This window comes from Aaosphaeria arxii, assembly GCF_010015735.1.
Source record: "Aaosphaeria arxii CBS 175.79 unplaced genomic scaffold BU24scaffold_1, whole genome shotgun sequence".
Taxonomy (NCBI): Eukaryota; Fungi; Ascomycota; class Dothideomycetes; order Pleosporales; genus Aaosphaeria; species Aaosphaeria arxii.
In genome coordinates this window covers 2,184,648-2,206,472 of record NW_022983474.1, presented here as the reverse complement: position 1 = coordinate 2,206,472, position 21,825 = coordinate 2,184,648, and the positions used below count along the sequence as shown (strand labels likewise).

The 21,825-nt window shown below is 51.9% G+C and overlaps 7 protein-coding genes across 7 annotated transcripts; 2 read left to right on the top strand and 5 right to left on the bottom strand.

Annotated features, from left to right (window-relative positions):
* Window positions 1-509: 509 nt before the first annotated feature.
* BU24DRAFT_416797 (BCS1-like ATPase-like protein) lies at window positions 510-2,759 on the top strand. The gene has a single exon (XM_033526547.1). It carries the CDS (start codon window positions 775-777, stop codon window positions 2,548-2,550), a length of 1,776 nt encoding a protein of 591 aa, XP_033389469.1. The 5' UTR covers window positions 510-774; the 3' UTR covers window positions 2,551-2,759.
* A 2,380-nt stretch (window positions 2,760-5,139) lies between these two features.
* Window positions 5,140-8,027, top strand: BU24DRAFT_15408 (peptidase S41 family protein). The gene has a single exon (XM_033521304.1). The coding sequence runs from the start codon at window positions 5,341-5,343 to the stop codon at window positions 7,660-7,662; it is 2,322 nt and encodes a 773-aa protein (XP_033389468.1). The 5' UTR covers window positions 5,140-5,340; the 3' UTR covers window positions 7,663-8,027.
* A 285-nt stretch (window positions 8,028-8,312) lies between these two features.
* On the bottom strand, window positions 8,313-9,756 carry BU24DRAFT_457136 (uncharacterized protein; the record flags this gene model as incomplete). The annotated part of the gene is made up of 2 exons (XM_033531508.1): window positions 8,313-9,542; window positions 9,598-9,756. The coding sequence occupies 2 exons, from the start codon at window positions 9,754-9,756 to the stop codon at window positions 8,313-8,315; spliced, it is 1,389 nt and encodes a 462-aa protein (XP_033389467.1).
* Window positions 9,757-10,476: 720 nt separating this feature from the next.
* On the bottom strand, window positions 10,477-10,916 carry BU24DRAFT_15397 (uncharacterized protein). Its single transcript, XM_033521301.1, has one exon. It carries the CDS (start codon window positions 10,776-10,778, stop codon window positions 10,542-10,544), a length of 237 nt encoding a protein of 78 aa, XP_033389466.1. The 5' UTR covers window positions 10,779-10,916; the 3' UTR covers window positions 10,477-10,541.
* BU24DRAFT_383159 (high affinity potassium transport protein) lies at window positions 10,484-14,113 on the bottom strand. Its single transcript, XM_033524794.1, has 6 exons — window positions 13,515-14,113; window positions 13,310-13,430; window positions 13,226-13,259; window positions 12,044-13,167; window positions 11,654-11,990; window positions 10,484-11,604 (listed from the first exon to the last, which is right to left on the bottom strand). The coding sequence occupies exons 1-6, from the start codon at window positions 13,612-13,614 to the stop codon at window positions 10,801-10,803; spliced, it is 2,520 nt and encodes an 839-aa protein (XP_033389465.1). The 5' UTR covers window positions 13,615-14,113; the 3' UTR covers window positions 10,484-10,800.
* Window positions 14,114-15,324: 1,211 nt separating this feature from the next.
* BU24DRAFT_383154 (glycosyltransferase family 3 protein) lies at window positions 15,325-18,195 on the bottom strand. Its single transcript, XM_033524793.1, has 5 exons — window positions 18,032-18,195; window positions 17,871-17,968; window positions 17,536-17,811; window positions 15,915-17,470; window positions 15,325-15,849 (listed from the first exon to the last, which is right to left on the bottom strand). The coding sequence occupies exons 1-5, from the start codon at window positions 18,102-18,104 to the stop codon at window positions 15,729-15,731; spliced, it is 2,124 nt and encodes a 707-aa protein (XP_033389464.1). The 5' UTR covers window positions 18,105-18,195; the 3' UTR covers window positions 15,325-15,728.
* A 608-nt stretch (window positions 18,196-18,803) lies between these two features.
* BU24DRAFT_416791 (uncharacterized protein) lies at window positions 18,804-19,437 on the bottom strand. Its single transcript, XM_033526546.1, has one exon. The coding sequence runs from the start codon at window positions 19,263-19,265 to the stop codon at window positions 18,921-18,923; it is 345 nt and encodes a 114-aa protein (XP_033389463.1). The 5' UTR covers window positions 19,266-19,437; the 3' UTR covers window positions 18,804-18,920.
* Window positions 19,438-21,825: the final 2,388 nt, after the last annotated feature.

Sequence of the window (21,825 nt, the reverse complement as noted above, 5' to 3'; positions counted from 1 at the left end):
CAGCATGCAGCAACTCCTCTACTGCTGCTGGTCATCCACCACATCATCCACCATGCATCATGCTGATTCTGTCTTCGCATCTCCTGACTGGTCGTCCATTCCAATTTCTTCCGCTTCACCAAGTATTTCGCTGCAACCTCCTTAGCTGTACCCGCTGCACCGCTCTTCGCGCCGACCCCAACTCGTTACTGTACCATACATACTCACTCGACCATCCTAATGCTGCCTGAAACCCTATCCACTGCACACCAATTGCCATAATCGGCCTGACACCCTGCGCACCCATTCCTGAGGCAGATCGCCTTTCAGGGAGAAAATGCCGAACGACGTCTATTATCGTGCTCGTTTGATCAGTCTCGTTCGCATGCAGAGGCTCCGCCATGTCCACTGTATATGTATATATGCACCTTGTGCATCCACGTAGATTCGATTTAACTCTCCTTTTGTGTTTTGATCCATCGCATTGATCCTTTTGCAAAATTTTCAGTCAGATTCACTACAGAATCACTACAGAGGCACTAAAAAAAGACTGTGTGGGTTTGTCTGCCTGGGAGGCCGTGCGTTGGGTTTTGGAAAAGTGAATATAAAAGCTCAAGTCTGATCGACTTTCTTTCCTGCAATACTGATCTCTTTCTCAGTCATTACACTACTATTCTTGGCTGTGATCGATCTATCTGGTAGATCTTTCTATAAAGAAGTCAGTTGTGCGCATTGAGACAGGTCCTTGTCTCTCGTCAACAGCCAAACCACCTTGTCTATTTTGAAATCGCAATCATGATAGACCTATCCAGCCTCAACAGGCTCCAGTTCGACACCTCCGCGTTCAATTCCACCGTCACCAGTCTCCCGTCCACTCTTCTGGACGCACTGATTCCCGGCTATGGAATCCTATCCAGTCTGGTCTTCAATCTTCTCGGTGTTGACATCGGCCTCGCAGTCTCGGGATGCCTGGTCGTCTTTGGTCTAGCAAAGGGCGCTCAGTTCCTCTACACTCGGTCCTACGACCTGTTCGCCGCATACTTCATGTCGTCGATCCAGATCGAAGACGACGACTCACTCTTCTCGCAGATCATGGAATGGATCGCCGAACAGCAAATGACCAAGATCTCGCGCGACCTCAAGGCAGTGACAAAATGGGTGTCCGCCTACGAAGAGAGCAGCGAGGAGGCCAAAGCCAGCGACGAGGACGTCCTAGACGAGGCCGGCATCTTCAACTTCGAAAAGTGGGCTTCCAACATCCCGCCGAGGTACGAGCCCAACTTCGGCAGCGACAAGTTCTACTACAAGGGCCGGCGGTTCATCTTCGCGCGCACGCGCCGAGAGAAGAAGTCGCAGAGCTTCTTCGGGAAGGCTGAGGACCAGACGCTGGATATCAAGTGCATAGGACGCACGACCGAGCCTATCAAGGAGCTGCTGAATCATATCAAGCGATGGACGCTCACCAAGGACAACAAAATGACCGCAATCCACCGACCGTCGCCAAAAGAGGAGAGGTCGAACTACGCTTGGGACAGACAGTCACTCAGGCCGTCGCGACCAATGAGCTCCGTTTCCCTGGACCAGAAGCAGAAGGCAATGGTCGTCATGGACATCAACGAGTACCTGCATCCTGCGAGCGCCCGATGGTACGCCGCACGAGGTATCCCATACCGACGTGGATACCTCCTCTACGGACCTCCTGGCACCGGCAAGACCTCGCTGTCATTTGCTCTCGCCGGTATCTTCGGGCTTGACATCTACTGCATCTCGCTCATGGAAATCGGCCTCACCGAATCCGACCTCAACAAACTCTTCTCCCAGCTCCCGCGCCGCTGCATCGTCCTCCTCGAAGACATCGACTCGGCCGGTCTCCGCCGCCCAGACGACGCGCCCACCGACGCCGCCGCCAAAGAAGGCGAAGAAGCCACCAGCGAGACCTCCACCGACGACGGCAACCTCACCAAGATCAGCAAGACGGATCCCACGAAGGCCTCCGTCCCAGGGCAGTCGCAAGTCGGCTTCAAGTCCCTCATCTCGCTCTCCGGGCTCCTCAACGCCATCGACGGCGTCGCCTCCCACGAGGGACGCGTCCTCATCATGACGACCAACCTCCCCGAGAAACTCGACGCCGCGCTCATCCGGCCTGGCAGAGTCGATCTGCAGGTGCAATTCACGCTCGCGACGCGCGACCAGATGCGCGACATCTTCAAGCGGATGTACAACACGCACGAGGTCGCCAAAGCCAAAGCTCCGGCTAAGCGCAAAGCCGTGCCTTCCTCCCCAACGACGGGGAAGTTCGGACGGTCGGGCAGCACGAAGGAAGATGCGGAGTTCCTCGACCTCTTGGCGCGCGAGCCCGCGCTCGACGTCGTGGATCCGGAGAGGCTTAAGGAGATGGCGAATGAGTTCGCGGATCAGCTTCCTGAGAGGCAGTTCTCGCCTGCGGAGATCCAGGGGTTCTTGCTCATGCGGAAGAAGGAGCCGTCGAGGGCGTTGAGGGAGGTCGCGAAGTGGAGGGATAGCATGCTGGAGGCTAAGGCGAAGGATGTCAAGGTTTTGGAGGTACAGTAAACGAGACGGACGGGTCGAGAGACAGAGGCGTGGACTTGGTTTGCCTGGCGTTGATGTAGAGATGGTGAATTGAGACGGGGAGAAGATGTGGTTTTCAAAAAGACGACAGGGCGTAAAAGCTTGTTTTATGCTTTTGCTCCATCACAAGGCTGAACAAAATCATTTGTGGAGGAGAGTTTTGTTTGCCGTTTTCGGCAAGCATCTTTACATACGAGGGCTGGTTCGTTGGTTGTCCAGTCAGTCCGGAGTGCAGGAAAATGTATCATCAGAATAGCATAATATACCTAGGCTGCATACAGTACATTACATACAAACATTATGAATATCCACAGAGTATCAGGCCGTCCGCCTGCTATCATTCATAGCTTGACAATGAAGCATACGAGCATTTACAACCTATTCCATGTTTTAAAGAAGCCATTAAAGTTCAGAGCGTATGTATGTGAATAATAATAGCCGGCGATAAACCTCTCTCTGTACATTTAATTCGATCCGATCCCGATATACGGGCTTGGGCGGCGAGTGGGTCGCTCGTACGCAGATCAATAAGAGGATCCCCAAAATTAAACCCACAATTGGAAGCCGTACATATGTATGAATGCAGATCAAGAGGGCAGGGAGGGTCTACTTTAGTGACTATTTTACCTCGTAGCAAGGCAAGGTCATAGCGAGATGTACGCTATTGTACGAGTGTGTAGTTACTTGTCTTGTATGTATGTTGCGGGGATGGGGCGCAAAAAGGCGAGATTCAAGCTTTGAATGCATCAGCCGCATACCGTTGTTGCGATCTTATGTGAACGTAACGTGCAAGAATACCAGGCAGAGAGAGATTGATAAGTTCGGTCATACGAATGTATACATTTTCTCTTTCTTCTTCTTTATCTTTCTTTTTCGCTGTAAACTTTCAGTTGGTTGGTTGATTTTGTTCAGGCAAGAGCTTCAGCTGAAGCTCAATGCAATGACAGCTTATGACCATGACTTCCTACCCAACCCGTACGAGTGTGCGACAACTATACCTAATGATTGATGTTATGATTTCATGTCCATGCCCTAAGATTGCAAGGCCGCCCGCTTGTCTTAGTTGGAGAACCTAAATGGATGTAAGGTGCACCCTACCGCCGAAAAGAATTCAACTATCTTGTCAGCAAGCAGCATGGAATGGCCGTAATGGGATGTGTTTGACCTGGACATTGGAAAAAAGCACATTGCACCGCCCTTTAGGGATCAATCATCAAATGATAGGGTCTCGTTATTCTTATGGCTTTTAGCTCGCGCGACAACGCAGGATACCCGTAGGGCAGGGACAAGGACAGGCTTTGGGTTAGGCTCATGGAAGAGACGGCAGCGAACGCATGAGGCACGAGGTGCACTTGGGTTGACTACTGCCGTACGAGGCACGTCCACCCGTAAGCACGTTGAACAAGAAGGTTTCGAGCGAGTCGTACGGGAATGTGTGGGTTTGGTGGTGGCTTGGAGTTGGTTCTAGTGTGATGCATTGGAGGGTCACTTTGACTCTCTACGGTCGTTGTACGGAGTACAGTATGGATGGTGGTGTAGGATCTGCTCTGTAGTCACCGTCTGTGTAGGAAACATGATGGAGGAGAGGATAGTGCGAATAGAGTCTGTGCGTGGCGCCACACTCAGCTGAATCGCCAAGTCGCACCTTATTTTGGACCAGTCGAAACCAAAATGCACCATCATCATCGTCCATCAATCGTCCATCCCAAATCACACACCAGGCGACAAGACACTTATCGGACTTCCGAGTTCCGACAAAGAGACATTGACCCTTACTCTGCCTCCCCATCAGCTCGAATGCCCTTAGTGACTCTTGCGATGAATACTGCATACTCGTACATCGAAGGACTAGATAGAAGAGAAGATGATTGACGACCACATGCATTCAAACTCTACAATATCAATGGATCAACTCATCCATCCCCATTCGCTTCAACTCCCACCTCCGCGATTTGTGCTTGTATGCGCCCCCAGCACGCAGACTTCAGCCGCGCAGTCTGGTGTCTGGCCTAGGCACCCGCTAGCTCGCAGCTCCTTAAGATGCTCCACCAACGATTGACAAGCCACATACCGTTTTCGATCATTGTTTCCCTCCATGCCGTCTGTGATTCGGTAATGCGCCAGGCGTGGCTGGCCTTCTCTCTGGGGGGCCTATGGGTGTGCTACTCGCAGGCGGAAAAGATGGCATGGCTGTGCACCTAATACAGGGGCAAACTCTCCACTTTGCGCAGGGCTTGTTCGGACGATACGGATGCCCTGCAAGCAAAACAACACTATGTAGGCACAAGCCTATGGATGGACGAGTACCCGTTAGATCGAGTACAGGCCATGGCGAACCCCATAATAACCTGCTGTGCTTGTTTAAATAACTTTGTTGCCGTCGTCTTTCCTCCCCCGCGTCCAATTGCTCTGAGTGAGTGATCTCCAATCCTTTGGCCAATCCATTGTTTGTTTTTCGTCCTTCAACGTCAATTGCCGCAGGACCAGAGGCAATCAGGACGAACAAAGACTCGGGACCATATTTTGCAACGCCGCACCCTTATTGCCAGCAGCGTTGGAAACCAGGTCATCTTCGAACGGCGAGGTTCCGGATCCTGTCCAATCTGGTTATTTCGAGAGAACGCTGCAGCTGTTGAGTCCTTCGACCTGCATTCTGTCATAAAATAGATTAACCGCGTCCCGGGCTGCTGCAGCTACGCGTACGACTTCGTATCTCATATTTCCAACCGATTCCCCTCTTCAATTCTTCGAGATTCAGTTCCATTTTTCGCCATGAAGACATTTGCTGCGCTCACGGCGATCGCCGCTCTGGCTCACGCCCAATCGGAATTTTCCCTCTCACCCAGTGCTACACAAGTTGTATCGTCGGCTGACAACCTGGATCCAACTGGAACGGCATCAGGAACAGGCCCAATCAACACCCAGCGAGCATGCGAACAGGTCTCTGGCCAAGTTGAAACCAGTCGATCAAGGACTCCAACCGTTCAGGCAGATCTTGCGTATGCTTGCTTGAAATCAGTACCAATCGACAACGATGCCGCGACATTGACGCTCAAGGCCATCAAGCAGATGGCCGAGTTCCAGTCTACAATCTCATATCTGAAGGATCCACCCAAAGGATATGTGAACGAGAAGGTAGATATCATGGGTGGATTGGACGACATCGGCAAGAAGGTCAACGGCAGCGAGTACAAAAACGAATTCGATTTTGAGAACGACATTGCCACTCTTTTCACCAAGGCACACGATGGTCACTTCAGCTGGGATGGCATGGCGTACAACGGTGTTTTCCGATGGCGTAGGTCGCGACAGATTGCTTTGATCAGCGCAACCAATGGTGATGGCGTGCCCAAGATCTACACGGTCAACAGCTACAACACCAGCAGCTCAAACGAGCCGTCTGCTATCTCACAAATCAACGGCAAGGACGCTGTTCAATTCTTGAAGGATGAGAGTCTGCAGAACTCTTACCACGACCCCGACGCAAGGTGGAACGCCATGTTCTTCATGCAACCTGCCGAGTCCTATGGCTTGTTCGCCAACCCTTCGTTTTACCCTGGCCCAGACACCAAGATCAAGTTCGAGAACGGAACCGAGCAGACCTACCTGAACTACGCCGTCGTGCTCGACTCGTCAGCTTGGGGCCGCGTCGATGACCCGGATACGTTCTACGACACTTTCATTACCGCCAGGACTTCTGCCAACCGCGGGCTCTCAAGCACCCAGTTGCACAAGCGTCAGGATCCTCATCAGCTCCCCCGGTCTCTCCAACACGAAAAGGAGAAGCATCTCAGCCGCCGTTATGTCCCTGCCGCGTATCCCGAGCCTGCTGTAGAGCACACGGCTTCTGATGTGGCTCTCGCCGGTTACTTCCTCGACACCAGCGTCGGTACCGTTGGTGTTCTCATGATCCAGACCTTCAACACCGAGAGCAACTCCGATGCCCGGGAGTTCCAGTCGGTCGTCGAGGAGTACCTCTCTGAGGCCAAGAAGCGCAAGGCTGTCAAGAACGTCATCGATCTCCGAACCAACGGCGGAGGCAAGATCCTCCTCGGATACGACACCTACCTCCAGTTCTTCCCCTCCCAGGTTCCCCAGCTCCAATCCCGCTACCGCATCAGCAAGGCCTCCGACCTCTTCGGAGATACCTTCAGCCAGCTGACCTTCAACAGCCGCGTCGGCGAGCTCTACACCTCCCCCTTCAACTACCACAGCTACCTGAACAAGGACCTCCAGGCCTACAAGGACTGGAAGGACATGAGCGGCGCCAAGTTCCACGACGACTCGTTCACCCACGAGCTCCGCTACAACCTCTCCGACCCCATCGCCACGTCCTCGGACCGCTACTCCATCGGCGTCACCATGACCGGCTACGGCTCGCGCTCCAACATCAAGGACGACCCCTTCAAGCCCGAAGACATCATCCTCCTAACCGACGGCATCTGCGCCTCCACCTGCTCCCTCTTCACAGAACTCATGGTCCAGCAATCCGGCGTGAAAACCATCGCCATCGGCGGACGCCCGGAGACAGGCCCCATGCAAGCCGTCGGCGGCACCAAGGGCTCCCTAGTCCTCCAATCCGCCTACCTCACGCAAATGTCCGCGGTCCTCGTCGCCAACTTCGCCAGCAGCCGCTCCAAGGCGACCGAGTGGGTGGAATTCCTGCCGAACCCGTTCGCCATCAACTTCGCGTCCGCGGCCGTCAACTTCCAAGACAACATCCGCAAGGGCCTCGAGGGCGACGGCATCCCCACCCAGTTCCTCAACGACACGTCCAGCTGCCGCCTGTTCTACCAGCCCAACGACTACTTCAACGTCACCAACGTCTGGCAGCGCGCCGCGGAGATCGGCTTCGGCAAGGACGGCAAGCTCGACGGCGACAAGTGCGTGCAGGGCAGCGTGACGTCCGAGGAGCAGCAGAAGGGTAAAGGGGAGGGAAACCCGGCGACGGGACAGGGCAACACGAATGCTTCGCCGACGAACTCGAAGGGTGCGGCGCCGAGGGGTGTGCCGCCGTTTGCGGGGCTGAAGGCGCTTGTTGCGTGCGGCGCTGTCGTCGTGGGCAGCATGGCTTTCGGCGCGAGTTTAATCTAATGAGTGATGATGCTTCGGTTTTTTTCGGTTTCGGGTTTCGAGTTCGACGTAGAGTCGGATATACGCATTCGCATCCGCGGTCTTTATGAAGATCGGGGATGAATGATGGTTAGTTAGATCGCTAATGTGTAGATCTTTTGTACATATATATACACCCAGACTTTATTATCAAAATCATGTTCACACACTTCAATGATACGATGCCATACATGTCCATGCCTGTGACTACACATGTTACCATGCCCCCTCTTGTTCTATTCACAGTTACAATTTTCCGTTTCCCAGACCAGGTCAGAAAGGCTTAACAGTTCTCTATATAGCAGTGACATTTCCATGTGATCTCAAAGTCGAGTAAGCAAGTCGGATCAAGTCTCTAATATCTGTCTTATCACTACCAATAAGAAGGTATTACTATGCTCGACGTGGAGAACAGTAATAGAATGGACGGGCGTAAAGATCAGCAATGTATACACTTCCATTCTCGTTATGATCATAAATCCCTGTGGATGTATATAGTTCTCTCAGTGAGAGGTATGTATATCAAATTGAAGCATGTATGTGCGTCCAAGGCATGTGTACCTATATCAGCACATTCACAATTCATCAACACCACGAAAAAGCATACCCTCAAGCAAAACCAATACACTCAATCATAGCTTCGATCCCCCCTCCTCCCTATCAGGCACATCCCTCCACGCCTCCTCAAACCCACAACTCCTCACCCACGTTGGCCCGCTCGCCTCCACACTATCAACCACCATATTCCCCAGCACCCTCCACATATCGCCCCTAATCGGAAACATCTCCTCGTTCCCTTTCTCCCCCTCCGCACCCTCCGTGGCAAACTTCCGACAAACCCCCTCCCCGCCCATCAACGCCCTCACAAACTTACTCGCATGCCCATCGTCCGCAAACTCCACGATCCGCGCACACACATCCTCCCACGAACTCCCCCCTCCCTCCCCCGCAAGCCTCCTCACCTCCTCAACAGCAAGCAGCTCCGGCGCGCCACGCGACGCATACAACGCGAGGTCGAGCCTAACCTTCCACTCCAACAACCTCCTCTTCGCCCTCATCGAAAGCCACTCCTGACGTAAAAACACCGCAAAAAACGTCGACAAATTGACGCAATGCATGAAGAAGAAGTCAAACTTGGCCACTTTATCCCTCCGGAGCGCCGCAGTCGTGAAGTACGCCGCCGCATTCACCATCTCCGCGTTCCGTTCCTCCAGTTCTTCTTGGGTGGTGGTGGGGGGGATATGGTACCGCGACGCGAGGGACAGCATCGCCTCCGGCGCCCGCGCGAGGATCCCGTCGCGCACTTTATTCGCGTCGTCGAACCGCGCGGCACCCCTCAGTTTCTCATCCGCTCGTATCTCGCCCAACAGCCTCACAATTGGCACCCTTTCCCCCTCCCCCTCGGCCTGCTTCACGGCAGCGCGCGCCTCCGCCTCGAGGAAGAAGGGTTTCAACCACACCTCGTGGACCGCGGCCTGCGCCAGCGCCTCGGCGATGACGGCCGGCTGCGCGAACTCGACGCCGAAGCCCAGGTGGATGATCGGGTGCAGGAAGCCTGCGAACATCCGGACCAGCATGTCGTCTGCGCGCGGGTCGTCGTCTTGGAAGACGTAGGAATTGAGGACGGACTGCCACCCGCGGGCGGCGATCTCGCGCTGGAAGAAGGCGAGGAAGGTGGCGTAGTGGCGCTCCGAGCCGAGGTGGGAGGAGAAGGTCGCGGGATCGTGGAGGGAGGGGAGGGTGGAGGTGGAGGTAGGGAGGACGGGGCGCTGGTAGGAGGCGTTGTTGGTGTAGGCGGTTTGGAGGGAGTGGGGTGAGGCGCGCAGGGCGTGGAGGGTGAGGAGGTGGTGGACTATGTGGTTCTGTTGTGGATGATGAATGAGTGTCTTATATCTTTGGTGGAAGGGGGGGACGTACGTGGAAGCCAGACTGGTTGAAGAAGATGTGGTGTTTCTCGTGGTTCTCCTGTAGCAACTCGCTCGTCTTGTCCGCCGACTCCTGCGTTATGCCTGGTAGAAACACCTGTGCGTCCAACTGGGCTGGTGGCGGGAGTTGGATCTTGGATGAAGTTGCCATGTTTCTTCTCGATGAAACTCCGTTCTTGAACTCTGGTGGAATGATGGTGTAGATTCTCTTCCATGTGGCGGGAGATCTGATGGATTGGAAACGAAGAAGACGCAGCGTGTGGTGTCTTATATGTTGTTGTCCTCCAGATCTTCCTGCTGCTGCTATTGCTGCTGCTGATGATGGCGCTGTTACGAACATCTGATATTGTGTGCTGGCGAGTAAAGACTGATTTATCAGATGCTTACCCCACATCCAGGGCCGAGAAGCTCTCTGCAATAACCATTTCCAGGAGCCTTCGCATTGGAGGGAATTCGTATTGTCAAATGGTTCCAACCAAACAACACCTTCGATATTGAAAGAGTGACGTCGAAAGGTACCTCGGCGAATCGGCGAATCTTAAGGACGAGATTAGTCAAAAGCCGCCGAGGAGGGGAACTACGCGGCGATTCTGGGACTGGATTGGACGAGAGCCGGGGGTGGCTTCACGAAGTTCCCCCGCATCCTCATTCCACGCCTGTCTCGATTAGGGCGATACTCAACGTGATGGTCCCAGGATTACGGGAGGACAATGCGATGGGATGCGATTGGTGACGAGCATGCAAGACACGAAGTATGCATGTATGATGCACAGCGTTACGCTTTGATGCTCATCAGGTCCAGATGATTTCGATTTGTCACCTCAAATAGACGTGCAGGATACGAGGTAGCATGTTCAAAGCTGAAGGCACCTTTGTAAGCTTTGCTGCCGAGAAGCAGAATGGTCTTTCCGATTATCTCTATCTGGTCTTGTCCCCTCAAACTATGCAAGCTGAGCAATAAACTGGGTATCCGTCCAATGTACCCACGAAGAATCCGTAAATATGCCCAAAACCTATCCAATCCCAAGCGCCTAGAATATATTCCAATGTACAATCGATAATCCTAAGTATATTTAGAAACTCCCCGGTTCCAGAATGTTTGTATGAAGTAATCATGTTCCACAACACCAATAGAAGTAACAATAGGAAAAGCCAGAGAGGCTGTGGTGCCATATGCGAAGGTGAAAATCGACTTTTATGCTCTTTTCTCTCTAGGCATGCTCGGGCCTGCGTTCAGTGCTCCACTCAAGAATCGGCCCACGTCTTGAGGCCGGAACCTTCCTCTCGTGTTGGCTCCCTCGAGTGTCACGGTACTGGGCCGGCGAGTTAGGCCAGAGTTCGTCTGGTGCAGTCCGTTGAAGCTGGCGTTGCTTGGACGTCGGGCTCTTCTCGTCGCATCTTCATCCTCTTTCTTGTGAAGACTCTCGCTTGGAAGCAAGATAGCGCGATCTAGTGCGTACGGTAAACTACGGTGCCGGCCGCGGATCTGCATAGCGATGATGATGAGCTTCGAGAGCGTCCGGAACTCTGCCGAGAAACTTGCGTTGATTCCAGGGTAACCAAGACTAAGCCCGACAGTGCCGTATGCAGATACAATCTCGAACAACACGGTAAAGAGGGTAAAGGCGTACTCGTTGGTGTTTTCCAGTCGCGAGCCTTCTACAATGGCAATGAGGAAGAAACCAAGGAAGACGAACCACAAGTCGAAGGAAAGTTGGCGACGCAAATGCGTTCCGAGGTAGCTGCTCTTAGTCTCCTCGTCCTCTTCGGAACTATATACGCCAAGAGACTTCTCTTCGTACACATTCGTTTGTCGCATGCTGATAGCAATCGGAAAAATGGAAATGTACATCATGATTAGGTAGGATACCTGGATAGCCGGGTGGAGGTCTGCGATGTTGACTACGGCAAAACCAGCGGTTCGGGTGGCAGCTGCTTGGAATAATCCGTCGAGAAACTTAAAGCCAGCCGGAAGGGAAGTGACAGTGGGATCTTTCAGCTGCAGGACCAGTTAGTCAATGACAGGGATGGAGAGCAATAAGACGTACATCAAGAATGACGAAGAAGATCAGGTCGATGCCGTTGAGGAGAATGAGGACCCAGAATAGCCACCAGTTAGCACTGCTGGGGAAAAGTAAGGTAAAGCATCGACGCGGATGGTCAAGCAGAAACCGAAGCTCTTCCCATACACCGCTGCCATACGGCACGCATTTTGAAGAAAGCCAGATGATAAATCGAAGCATGCATGGGAAACCCGTGTTTCCAATGATGATCAAGAAAGTACCTAGTAACAATGGCAGGACGGCGAATTGGAAAGGAATCATGGACGTCGGTGTCAAGGTAAAACCAAGATCGTTGAACATGGAGGCTGGTGTGAAAAATCCCCTAGACAAGTCAGCTGTGTGTTCTTGATCAGGCCATGACATGGCATAACTTACCACCACGTTGGATCAACGCCCACTTCCTCCACAACGCCTCTGTAGTGGCCGTCCCGGTTGATCCAGGGGGTCAAAACGACCATTCCCAACAGATGGAAACCGATGTAGTAACACACGAGAATAACGGCGAGAAGTTTCAGAGCTCGGTATTCAATTCCGCCCAATTCCTCTCGTTGGTCCTCAGTCAGATCAACAAACGCAGAGTTACGTCCAACGGTTGCCGACCAGCTCAAGTAGGGCATTGGGTCCCGTTCTTCCTCCCGAGCCTTTGACAGAAAGCTGCTGAAAGTCCTAGTGGTCCGCTGGCGTAGATGCTGGCCTGCTGTTGGTGTTTCGGCATCCGCAGTTACGGCTCGGCCCGTATTGAGGGTGTAAGCAGAAGGGCCACCATGGGGACGTGGTCGCGTATCAGGTACGTCAATGGTAATGTGCTGTTTCAACGGGTGGTCATCTGAATTGAGTTCCGTTGGAGGGACCGAGTTGGATCTGTGCCGTCTGATCGGCGATTGCCCATCCTCGTTCGTCGTTTCTTTATTCAATTGTTCATCCTCTTCAATGCGTTGGGGGGTGAATCCAAGATCGTAATCTCTGGGTCCGGGAACTCGGTAGACGCCTTTATCCTTTGGGTTGCGCTGGTTTTCGACAAAAGCAATGGCCGTCTCCCTTCTCTGGGAGGGTGTTGGAGAAACGACCTCATCGGCGAAACTTATATCTCGATGGAAGGGCATGTTCACTCGGTCTGTTCTTGGGAAATCGTAGTCATCTTGGTTGTTGCGTTTTTCGTCCGTTGTTGGTGCTCGAATAGGGAGGTGGGGATCATCTTCAATCTCCCCGTCTCGAAAACGATCCTCGTCCTCGATCTTTGTGCCCGTCGCCGCGCCATCCGGTGCTCTCAAGACCCTTATTTCCCGATCGCCAACACCTTCCTCCTCACGCGCGGGATCGATCTCCAGGTCCTGTTTCGCCTGGCTCTTCGTCCTGGATCTACTTTTATACCGACGGAGGGATCTCGCTTCGGAAACGACGTGTTGGAATCGCTTTTCGAACCAGTAGAGGCGGATGAAGACGACGAAGGTGTTAATGAAGATTGGCGTACACATGATGGTTATGAAGTAAATGACGATCTGCATCGCGAATGGTTAGTACAATTTCCCCCAAAACAAAGCGATTCGAGCGACGTACCTGTTGATACAGTTTGATCCTGTTGAGATCAACGCTACAATGGTCGTAAGTAGTGATCCAGTATATTCCAGTTGCCGTACTCACGTATTGAGACCACTCTGCGTCGCGGAACCGCTGGCAAAGAAAAGAGCATCGATGTAGGCCAGGTCACCCGCAGGATAGATCATGATGGACCCGAGGAGCGTCATGAAGATAATGTACACATCTAGCGGCCGTGTCAGCAATCGTCGTCGCTCGGATCCATATGCTATGATATGAAATATCCGAATGGCTCAAAGGAAGCGCGTACAATGGAGAGTGATGAAGTTCATCTGAAGTCTGAAGGGAGATATCTTCCTTGGGGTGTGCTTCTTAAGCCACCCAAAGGCGACGATCCAAGGACCGAACATGGTGACGGATTGCGCGAGCCGAGGAGAGGAATTGCGAAGTGGGTGTTGCACTTTTTCCCCCCGGGGAACGACGCGGGATCGTGAGGATTGGGGGGAATGGAGTGACGCGGAGGGTCACTGGGGAGGGCGACTACTCGGCGGTAGAGGGAGAGAAGAGGTTGTCCAAGGTGAGGATCCGGGAGGGTATAAAGAAAAGGGTAGTAAGTGTGTCTATGTTAGGTCGGGTATGTGAAATGTTCACTCAGCTAGCCAATTTCAGCTAACGGACCGACCCGGAAGCGTGCGGGCGGATTTGGAGAGATGCATGTTTTTCACGGGTATGTTTATGGTGGGAAGATGGAGGATTCAAATGTTTTTGAGAGGGAGGGGGGAGAGTAAGAGGAAACCAGAAGAGCAAGAAGAGAGAGGGAGAGAGAGCGCGGCGGTGTAATTGCCCGCGATAAGGTGAGATGAGGTCCTAAGAGTGTCCAGGAGTGTAAAGGGTAAGGGCAAGTACCAAGTACCGGCTGGTAGGGATAATACCTAGGTAGTTACCGTAGTAGTCAGTAGGCTGTGTTACGCCAGATTCCAGAGAAAGTGATGACGCCAAGGGGGAAACCTCTCCTCTCTCCTCTCTCTCCTCTCTTCACTCTCTCTCCTCTCTCTCCTCTCTCTCCTCTCTTCACTCTCTACTCTACCCTCTCACTCGCCCATTCCCCTTTTAACACTTCTCTCGGTCCAGACCAACTTTTCCGACCCTAACACCATATCCTTCCCGCTCCCATCTACAACCCCAATTCCGGGGCCCCGGTAAATACCTTCAATTTATAAAAACACCACCTACCCAATATACACAAAACCACCAAAGAAAACAAAGAGCACCAACACGTTTCCTGCGCGCACATGCAATGCAGTGTACCATTACTACGTACCATATCTGTGAACGAATACTTCCCACTTCCCGATCCCGCGCGCCCGCACGCCCACGCCGCCCCCTTGTCAAGGTACATAGTTACCGTGGGTACCGTATCTAAAGTTATAATTATTTTCCGAAACAAGCGACATTGCAGCATTGATCCTACAGTGCCTTGCCTACTACCCAGGTACCAGATAGGTACCTGTAACTTGAATAGCATAACGTAGCATGGCGTACTCATAGCACTTGTCCCACCCAGGGAAACGAAACAGAAACAATCCATAGTACAGAAATAACTTAACTATGTAACAAGCACAGTCATTCGTCGAAACAAAGAAAATCACTTTGTATGGGTGATGGGGAGCAGATGATATAACATCAGCAGCAGCAGCAGCGGACGGCACACCTTGAAACTTGCTTGCCTTGCCTGTGCCTGTGCCTGTACCTGAGCCTTGCCTGTGCCCCGAACCTCGAGCGCGCGCGCAGCGACGTTGTTGTCATGTGGCCTCATGGACAAACTCGGTGTTCTTATTTTTTGCTTGTATTCTATTTCGTCATTTCGTAGAGTCATGACTGCGCCATGCGAAAGTGTTACTGAGTACGCAGTAGAGAAAAAGAGAAGAGTGCAGTGGGCGTAAGTGATGCATTCCGCGAGGTCTGAATGCGGAAAACTTGGTTCGTACGAGTTACATTGTGCGACCTCGTACGTGCAGACATGTTATGATTGGTCAATTGGAGCGGAATGAAAAATGATGGGTGGGCCAATCGAAGACGTGATTGATTACTGGTTGACGTATTTGTTAGAGTCGACATACACGAATCGCCATTGCGTCTTCATAGATGGATACATAGATAGATTGATAGATTGTACAGTACAGATAGAAAGCTTGCTCTTCGGGAATAGCGAAGCAGATTCACATGCTGGCGGAACGAAAAGAGAAAAAACCGGAATTACACTGTCGCTATGTTGTGTGAGAAAAAAAAAAAGAACCCGTCCCCTATGCAGAACCACAGAATCGAGAAATCACACGTTCCGAGCCTTGCCCTGTCATTGCATTTACCATTCGACGACCGCGCTCCCGCCTCCGCCAACCCAGAAAACTATATAAATGAGAATTTTGATTCATGATCGGAAAACCAAGAATGAAAAAAGATGCAATTTGTCAAACCACTCGCCCACACACTTCTCTCACCAAGACTGCTTTTCGATTGCGCATCGTTATGATGCCTCGCTGCCATTGACGGCCGCGGGGATCGCAGGCGATGCGGTTCCTGAGCCGTTGGGCTTCTTCGTTCGCAGGGTGAGTGGGAATGGGTAGTCATCGGGATCTTCCTCCTCTCTGTTGCGTTGCAATTAGCATAATGCACAAATACGATAGTTGTCAAAATTTGGGGCAATACTTACGGGAGCTTCCATGCAATGTAGTCCTCCGTGCTGAGTCCCTCGCGGCCTTCCTGCAGTGAGGCGAAGTCACCAGGAGTCATCATTCCAGATCGGTCGCGAGGCGACCCTGGCTCGGAGAGCGGACGGGAGATCTTCACATCACCAGATCCGAAGAAGTCGGGCTCCTCGTCACCCTCGAATGCGGCTGGGTATGCGCGCCTCAATGCCAATTGGCGAGCCTTGACGTACTCCATACCCATGCGCTTCCAGTCGAGCAGGTCGGACAGACGCTCGGTCCGGTTACGCTGGTTGATGCGCTGGCGCTTGCTCTTCTTTGTGAACTCGTGCATGTACTCAGCAAGCTGGTTGACCGAGTCGTCCACACCCTTCATACGTCGGTCCACAATGTAGATACCGTAATCGGACGCGTTCTCGATCAACTCCTCCATGTAGCAACCGAATCCAGACAGGTTGGTTGTAATGCTGGGTACACCCATGACGGTGCACTCGGCTGGGGTGTAGCCCCAAGGCTCGTAGTACGAGGAGAAAACACCGAGATGGGTACCACGGACGAAGTCATCGTAGTCGATGGGCAGCACAGGGTTTGCGGAGTTCAAGAACTCGGGGTGGAAGACGACCTTGACGCGGTCCGAGGGGTGGTTGAAGAGCTGGCAGCGGCGGATCTGGTTGAGAATTGGGTCTTCTGAGTCGTTCACCATGTTGTGGGTGACGATCGGGGGAAGGTTGTGACGCTTCATCGCGAACAGTCGGCGACGGAGCATGATCTTATCCGACGCAGACAAAAGCTCCTTGTCTTCTGGGAGCTCCTGGCCCTCCGTCCAAGCAAGAGATCGCTCGAACAGCTTCTTGCCCACGTTCTCCTCAATCACCTTGACAGTGTCGTGGAGCGATTTGATAACGGCCTGACCCTTGAGGGCCTCAACGGTCAATGATTGCGTCTGTGCTGGCATAATGATGAAAGCAACCACAGTCATGTTCGAACCGGAGCTCTTCATCTTGTGGTTCAGACGCGCCAATGACTCGATGAACATGTCGACACCTTTATTCCTGTACTCGTAGCGACCAGCAGTGAAGAAGAATAGCGTGTTCTCAGGGTCGAAATCGTTGTGACCGTAGAAATGTCCTCGGACGAAATCGTTGATCTTGACCTTGGCCTGCTGATGCAAGTTCTGGAACTCGTGAGTAGCCGAGAACTTCTTCACGTTCAGACCGTTAGGAAGAACTCCGTCAGGCTTTCGCTTGAGGAGATGTTCGCTTTCGTAAGCAGTGATGTGGGATACCGTAGTAAAGACATCAGCGGCGTGAGTAGCGGCGCGCTCGATGCAATACCTGTGGTATATGCCTCGCTTTCCAGCCTCAGCATCCACATCAAAGTACTGCAGGTTGTTGTAGAAGTCGACGGATCCGGCGCAGAGGTAGCGACCGAGAAGGGTGGCGTGGGTGGTGAAGATCGTGGTGACATCGATGCGTCGCTTCTTGCAAAGAGGGAGTGCGACACCGGCCAGCCACTCGTGGAATTGGGCAATGACTGCTCGCTTCTTCTCGTGGAATACATACTACAACCATGTTAGTCGATCTGTCGCAAATTTGCGCGGACCGAGTTAGGATGGAATAGACATACCTCTCCCAAAAACCACGCAATGAGATAACCAAAGACAATGGCCTCGTTGGTCTCCGAATCACCAGGCGGGGATGGGATGCCAGCAACCGTCCACAAATCGCCTTTCCATTCGTCGAGGAATCCGTAGGCTGTGCTGGTATCGAAAAGAAGGACCCGTGGGGCGCCATCGATCAGCCAGCGACCGTACATGGTCTTGATGCCCCGATCGTTCATCGACTTGATGGTATTTACTAGAGCAGGGTCCTTGGGCTCAATTTCCTCAACCTCGACTGCGGCCTGGGGTTGCGATCAGCATTGAAATGCCATCCAGCGCCATGCGCCTGGAGGGAGCCTACCGAGTTCCTGTTGAGCGGACCCAACAAGGTGTATGAAGCGCCATATTCGGCAGTTGTGACCTGTGCTTTCGATTTGAGGACCGAGTAGATACCACCGACTATAGGAGATAAGGTCAGTCTCGGTGGACGAGGTCAATTGGGAACGTGGGGAATGGGGTTACCTCGATTCGCAACCTCTGTAGCGATCTCAAAGAGAACGTGGTTGGTGACGTCGCGCTGCTGGGTCTCGGCCATTGCGAATGGGCGGGAGGGGGAGCGATGCGAGCTCCTGCAGTATGATGGGTTGGGTTCGTCTAGTAGAGGGGAGGGGGATAGAAGTTAAGAGCACGTCGCAATTGGAGAGCTTTGAGGAGGGAGAGGAGAGAGAAAGAAAGGGAGCAAAGCTAAGAGGAGAGGAGTAGTAGGAGTAGTTGTAGTGGTAGTGGTAGTAGTGGAGAGCAGAAGAGTAGAGTAGAGTAGAGTAGAGTGGTTAGAGTGGAGAGAGTGGTAAGCTTGGGAGCTTGGTTGAGGACGGCGGGCGCTAGTGGGTTGATAAGCCGTCTGATTTGCTGGGTCGAGGGGGGTGGTTGTGTGGATGGTGTGCACTGTGGATGGTGTGGTTGCCCGGGGTGCGGAGTCAGGCGTTCACGAGGTCTTTCTCCTACGAGTACGACTAGGAACTTGGTTTGAAGGAAAAAAGAGCGGCGAATAACAATTGGAGGAATTGATTCAGTACAGTACAAGTAGGCTACTACAACAACCCCCGTGCTTAGAAGTGGTTAATGCGATTTGGGAGGTGGTCAGGTGGGAGCTTGTCGTAGCAGAGGCACCTTGAGACGTGCGCAGTCCAAACACTCTGAAGTCCGGGAGATGAGGGGAGGGGTTGATGAGATGAGGCTCAGCGCGCGCGGCGAGGGCGCACTGGCTGTCTGTAACTACAATATCTAATTCAAGCGCACGAGAAAGGGTAGGTAATCAGGGCCGTAGTACGGAGGTAAGTTAGCTGTAGACAAGAAACAGACAGTAATAGCAAATAGTAAAGGGCGAAATCTCAGCCGTTTCGATTACTTTTTAGGGACCGAGCTTGGAATCAATTCCCTTTTGCTTTCCAAGTTCCCTCAACAAGAGAGGCTGGGAGATTGCACAGTATGGATAGATGAGGAGAGGGTAGCTGCAATACGTTAAAGCAGAAATAAAAAGCAGAGGCCGTTCGCCAGCTCGTTCCCGTTGTCCCGTAGACGACGGACGATCGACTGAATATCTCGATGTCTCGATGTCTTGGTGCTCGGTACTGTCGAAACTCGTGCAGTCGATGCGCGTTGTCTCAACGATGGATGGTCTAATTGTCCAATCTAATAGCTTCTTTTCCCACCTCCGAAAGAGGTCACGGTCGCCCGCCGCCGCCGCCGCGTCCATCGTTGTCGGTTGTCGTAAAATCCTCGTCTGTGCAGCCCCAACCAAGTCCGTGCTCTCGCTCAACACTCTCCCAAAGAAGGGGGCGAGGCCCAAAAACTCCTACATTCGACGAGAACATCCGTACTGTTAGTATTGCTTTGGTGCACAGGAATAATGTCAAAACCTTACTGTGCAGAATTTTTTTTTGGTTGAGGATGGGCGGGAACCGAGAAAAGGGCATGGGACGTCGATTTACAGCTACTATCCCTGTCCCTCCATGATGTCATCACACGTTCTCGCCAAATGGACCGTTCGCGTTGCCCAAGACGGTTAGTCCTCCGCTTGACAAACCTATCAACCTACCAGTACCTGTGCTGGACAATACCTACCTAAAGTGCTAAGGTAGAGCCTCAGTAGAAGACTCTGTACGCATGCGACAAGTATCACCTTCCTACCGTGTGCTCTATAATAATAATAACCATCTCCCATCATCTCTGGGCGTAATTGATGGAATGGACATGTTTCAAGTCCACGCGGGGGCCACTCATCCAAGGAGCCCATCAGCCATGCGAACATCTCACCCATCCCATCAGCCACCACCCGTGCCGTAGCCATGGATAACTTTAGGTACCTGGTACGAGTAGCATAAATCATGAGATGATACAAAGCACAATCCATGCCCCGTAGCACCGTACCGCACGCCAATAATCTTCCCCCCATAGCCCACCAAATCTGCATCCCACATTACACTACTCTACACCTGCAGCAAACTACAGGACCCTTTCCCCGACGCTGAGCCCAAAACTCCCCACAACCCCGACGCATCATTTCGTCATGAACCCCGTGGGATCAGATCCAGTGCCGATGCCGGGTTCGAACTGGTACATCATTCGATGCGGGGTAGCTCTGGTGTTTCGACAACCACGAGTGTGCCACGTTTCTTGCTCACTCGCTCTCTCGGTAAGAATCGTGGGAAGTTCGGCGTTTTTGCGGACGGGATGAGTGTGGTGCTAAATCCACCCTTTAAGCATGATCGTGTTGATTTTTCATGAGGTTTTCTACTTGCAATCGTCTATGTCGTCTATGTTGTCTTATGTGTTTGTAGTGCAATGCTCGGTACTCCGTGGAATGGGCCTCTTGAATATCCCCGATCGACATGCAGTGACATAAATATACATCACCATTCGCCTCCCCAAGAGGATCGAAGTGGGTCCGACAATTCAACCATTGACGATCATCGTAGAGAAGCAACACGAATATTGTAACTAGACATCCTCTCTTCCCTGATGGACATGAATAACCCCAGAGTTATGGAATAGCGGGGGTATGGCTCCACCGCTCCACATCACCCCATGATATTGTTTGAGTAAAACTTATGCGTGCATGTGTGTGTATCTACTCAACTCTCAACCCCGTCGTTGATTATTGTCTCTTTGAACCTGACGGCTTGTTGATTTTCCCAACGTCTTGACTACAATAGATATATGGGTGTAAGCACACTATGCCGGTTCGCAGATCAGACTGACACTCTGTCTACATAATATCCTCGGCTTTCTACAGAGAGACAAACACTGAAAAACTTCCGCATAAACATGTACATCCTATTCAAGAAAAAGAAGGAAAAGCATAATTAGAAACGAAAGCGAGACCAGGCATCATATCCTCAACTTGAAGGGTTCTCCGCTCCGCTTACCCTTATGGCACGAACATAACACCGATCCCCTCTGCCTTCACTACTACTATCCTAGTCACCATATATCCAACGATTGACAATCTGCTATTGTATTAGCTGGCCTGAACGATATCAACTATTTCAACAGAATCATTCTATCATCACAACAAATCCAAGAAGAAGAGATGGAAAGGAATATTAATGGAAGTAAACAAAGCACATCTCACACACTGCTCCACATCATCATCAATAATGACCATTATCATCGATCCACAAGGGGCACAAACTCTTAGACCATGTCGAAACAAAAGATACAATCAATTCAGTCCTAAGAAATCATACCTCAACATATCCTCAGAGCCTACTCTCCTTCCTCCCCCTGCCGCACAGTATCTCAACATCAGACAACACCTCCCAAAAACATCAGACGAAAACCAAAAAAAAAAAATTAAAAAAAGAAAGTGTAGAAACTACCGGATTTGAACCCGAGCAGTTTCCACGAAAAAGCAAAGAACAGAAAACAATCGCTGATTGGCAGATACTGATGTATGACCCTTTAACATCTGTGCAGGTTTCTTAGAAGAAGGTGTTAATTTCTTCCAATCCGGCCACACAGCGTCGTGGAAAGACTACTGCTGGATGGCGGGGCTAATTTCCCGACTTTGGCTGTAGCCTCGGCTTTCTTGAAGATTGGGTGTGAGTTGGGGGGTTTATATAGTCGATAATTGTTTTACCTTCACTTTGTGGTGCACGGATCTGGGTGTAGTGGCTAGGTAGTTGAGGTATGAGTAGGCAGCACTGTTCCTACTGGCTATCTTGCATACTCTTCGAAATTTGGATGTTCTTCATGATCTGTTCTATCTATCCTATTCTACCCTATTCATTCTGTTCATCTCTATATCCATTCTT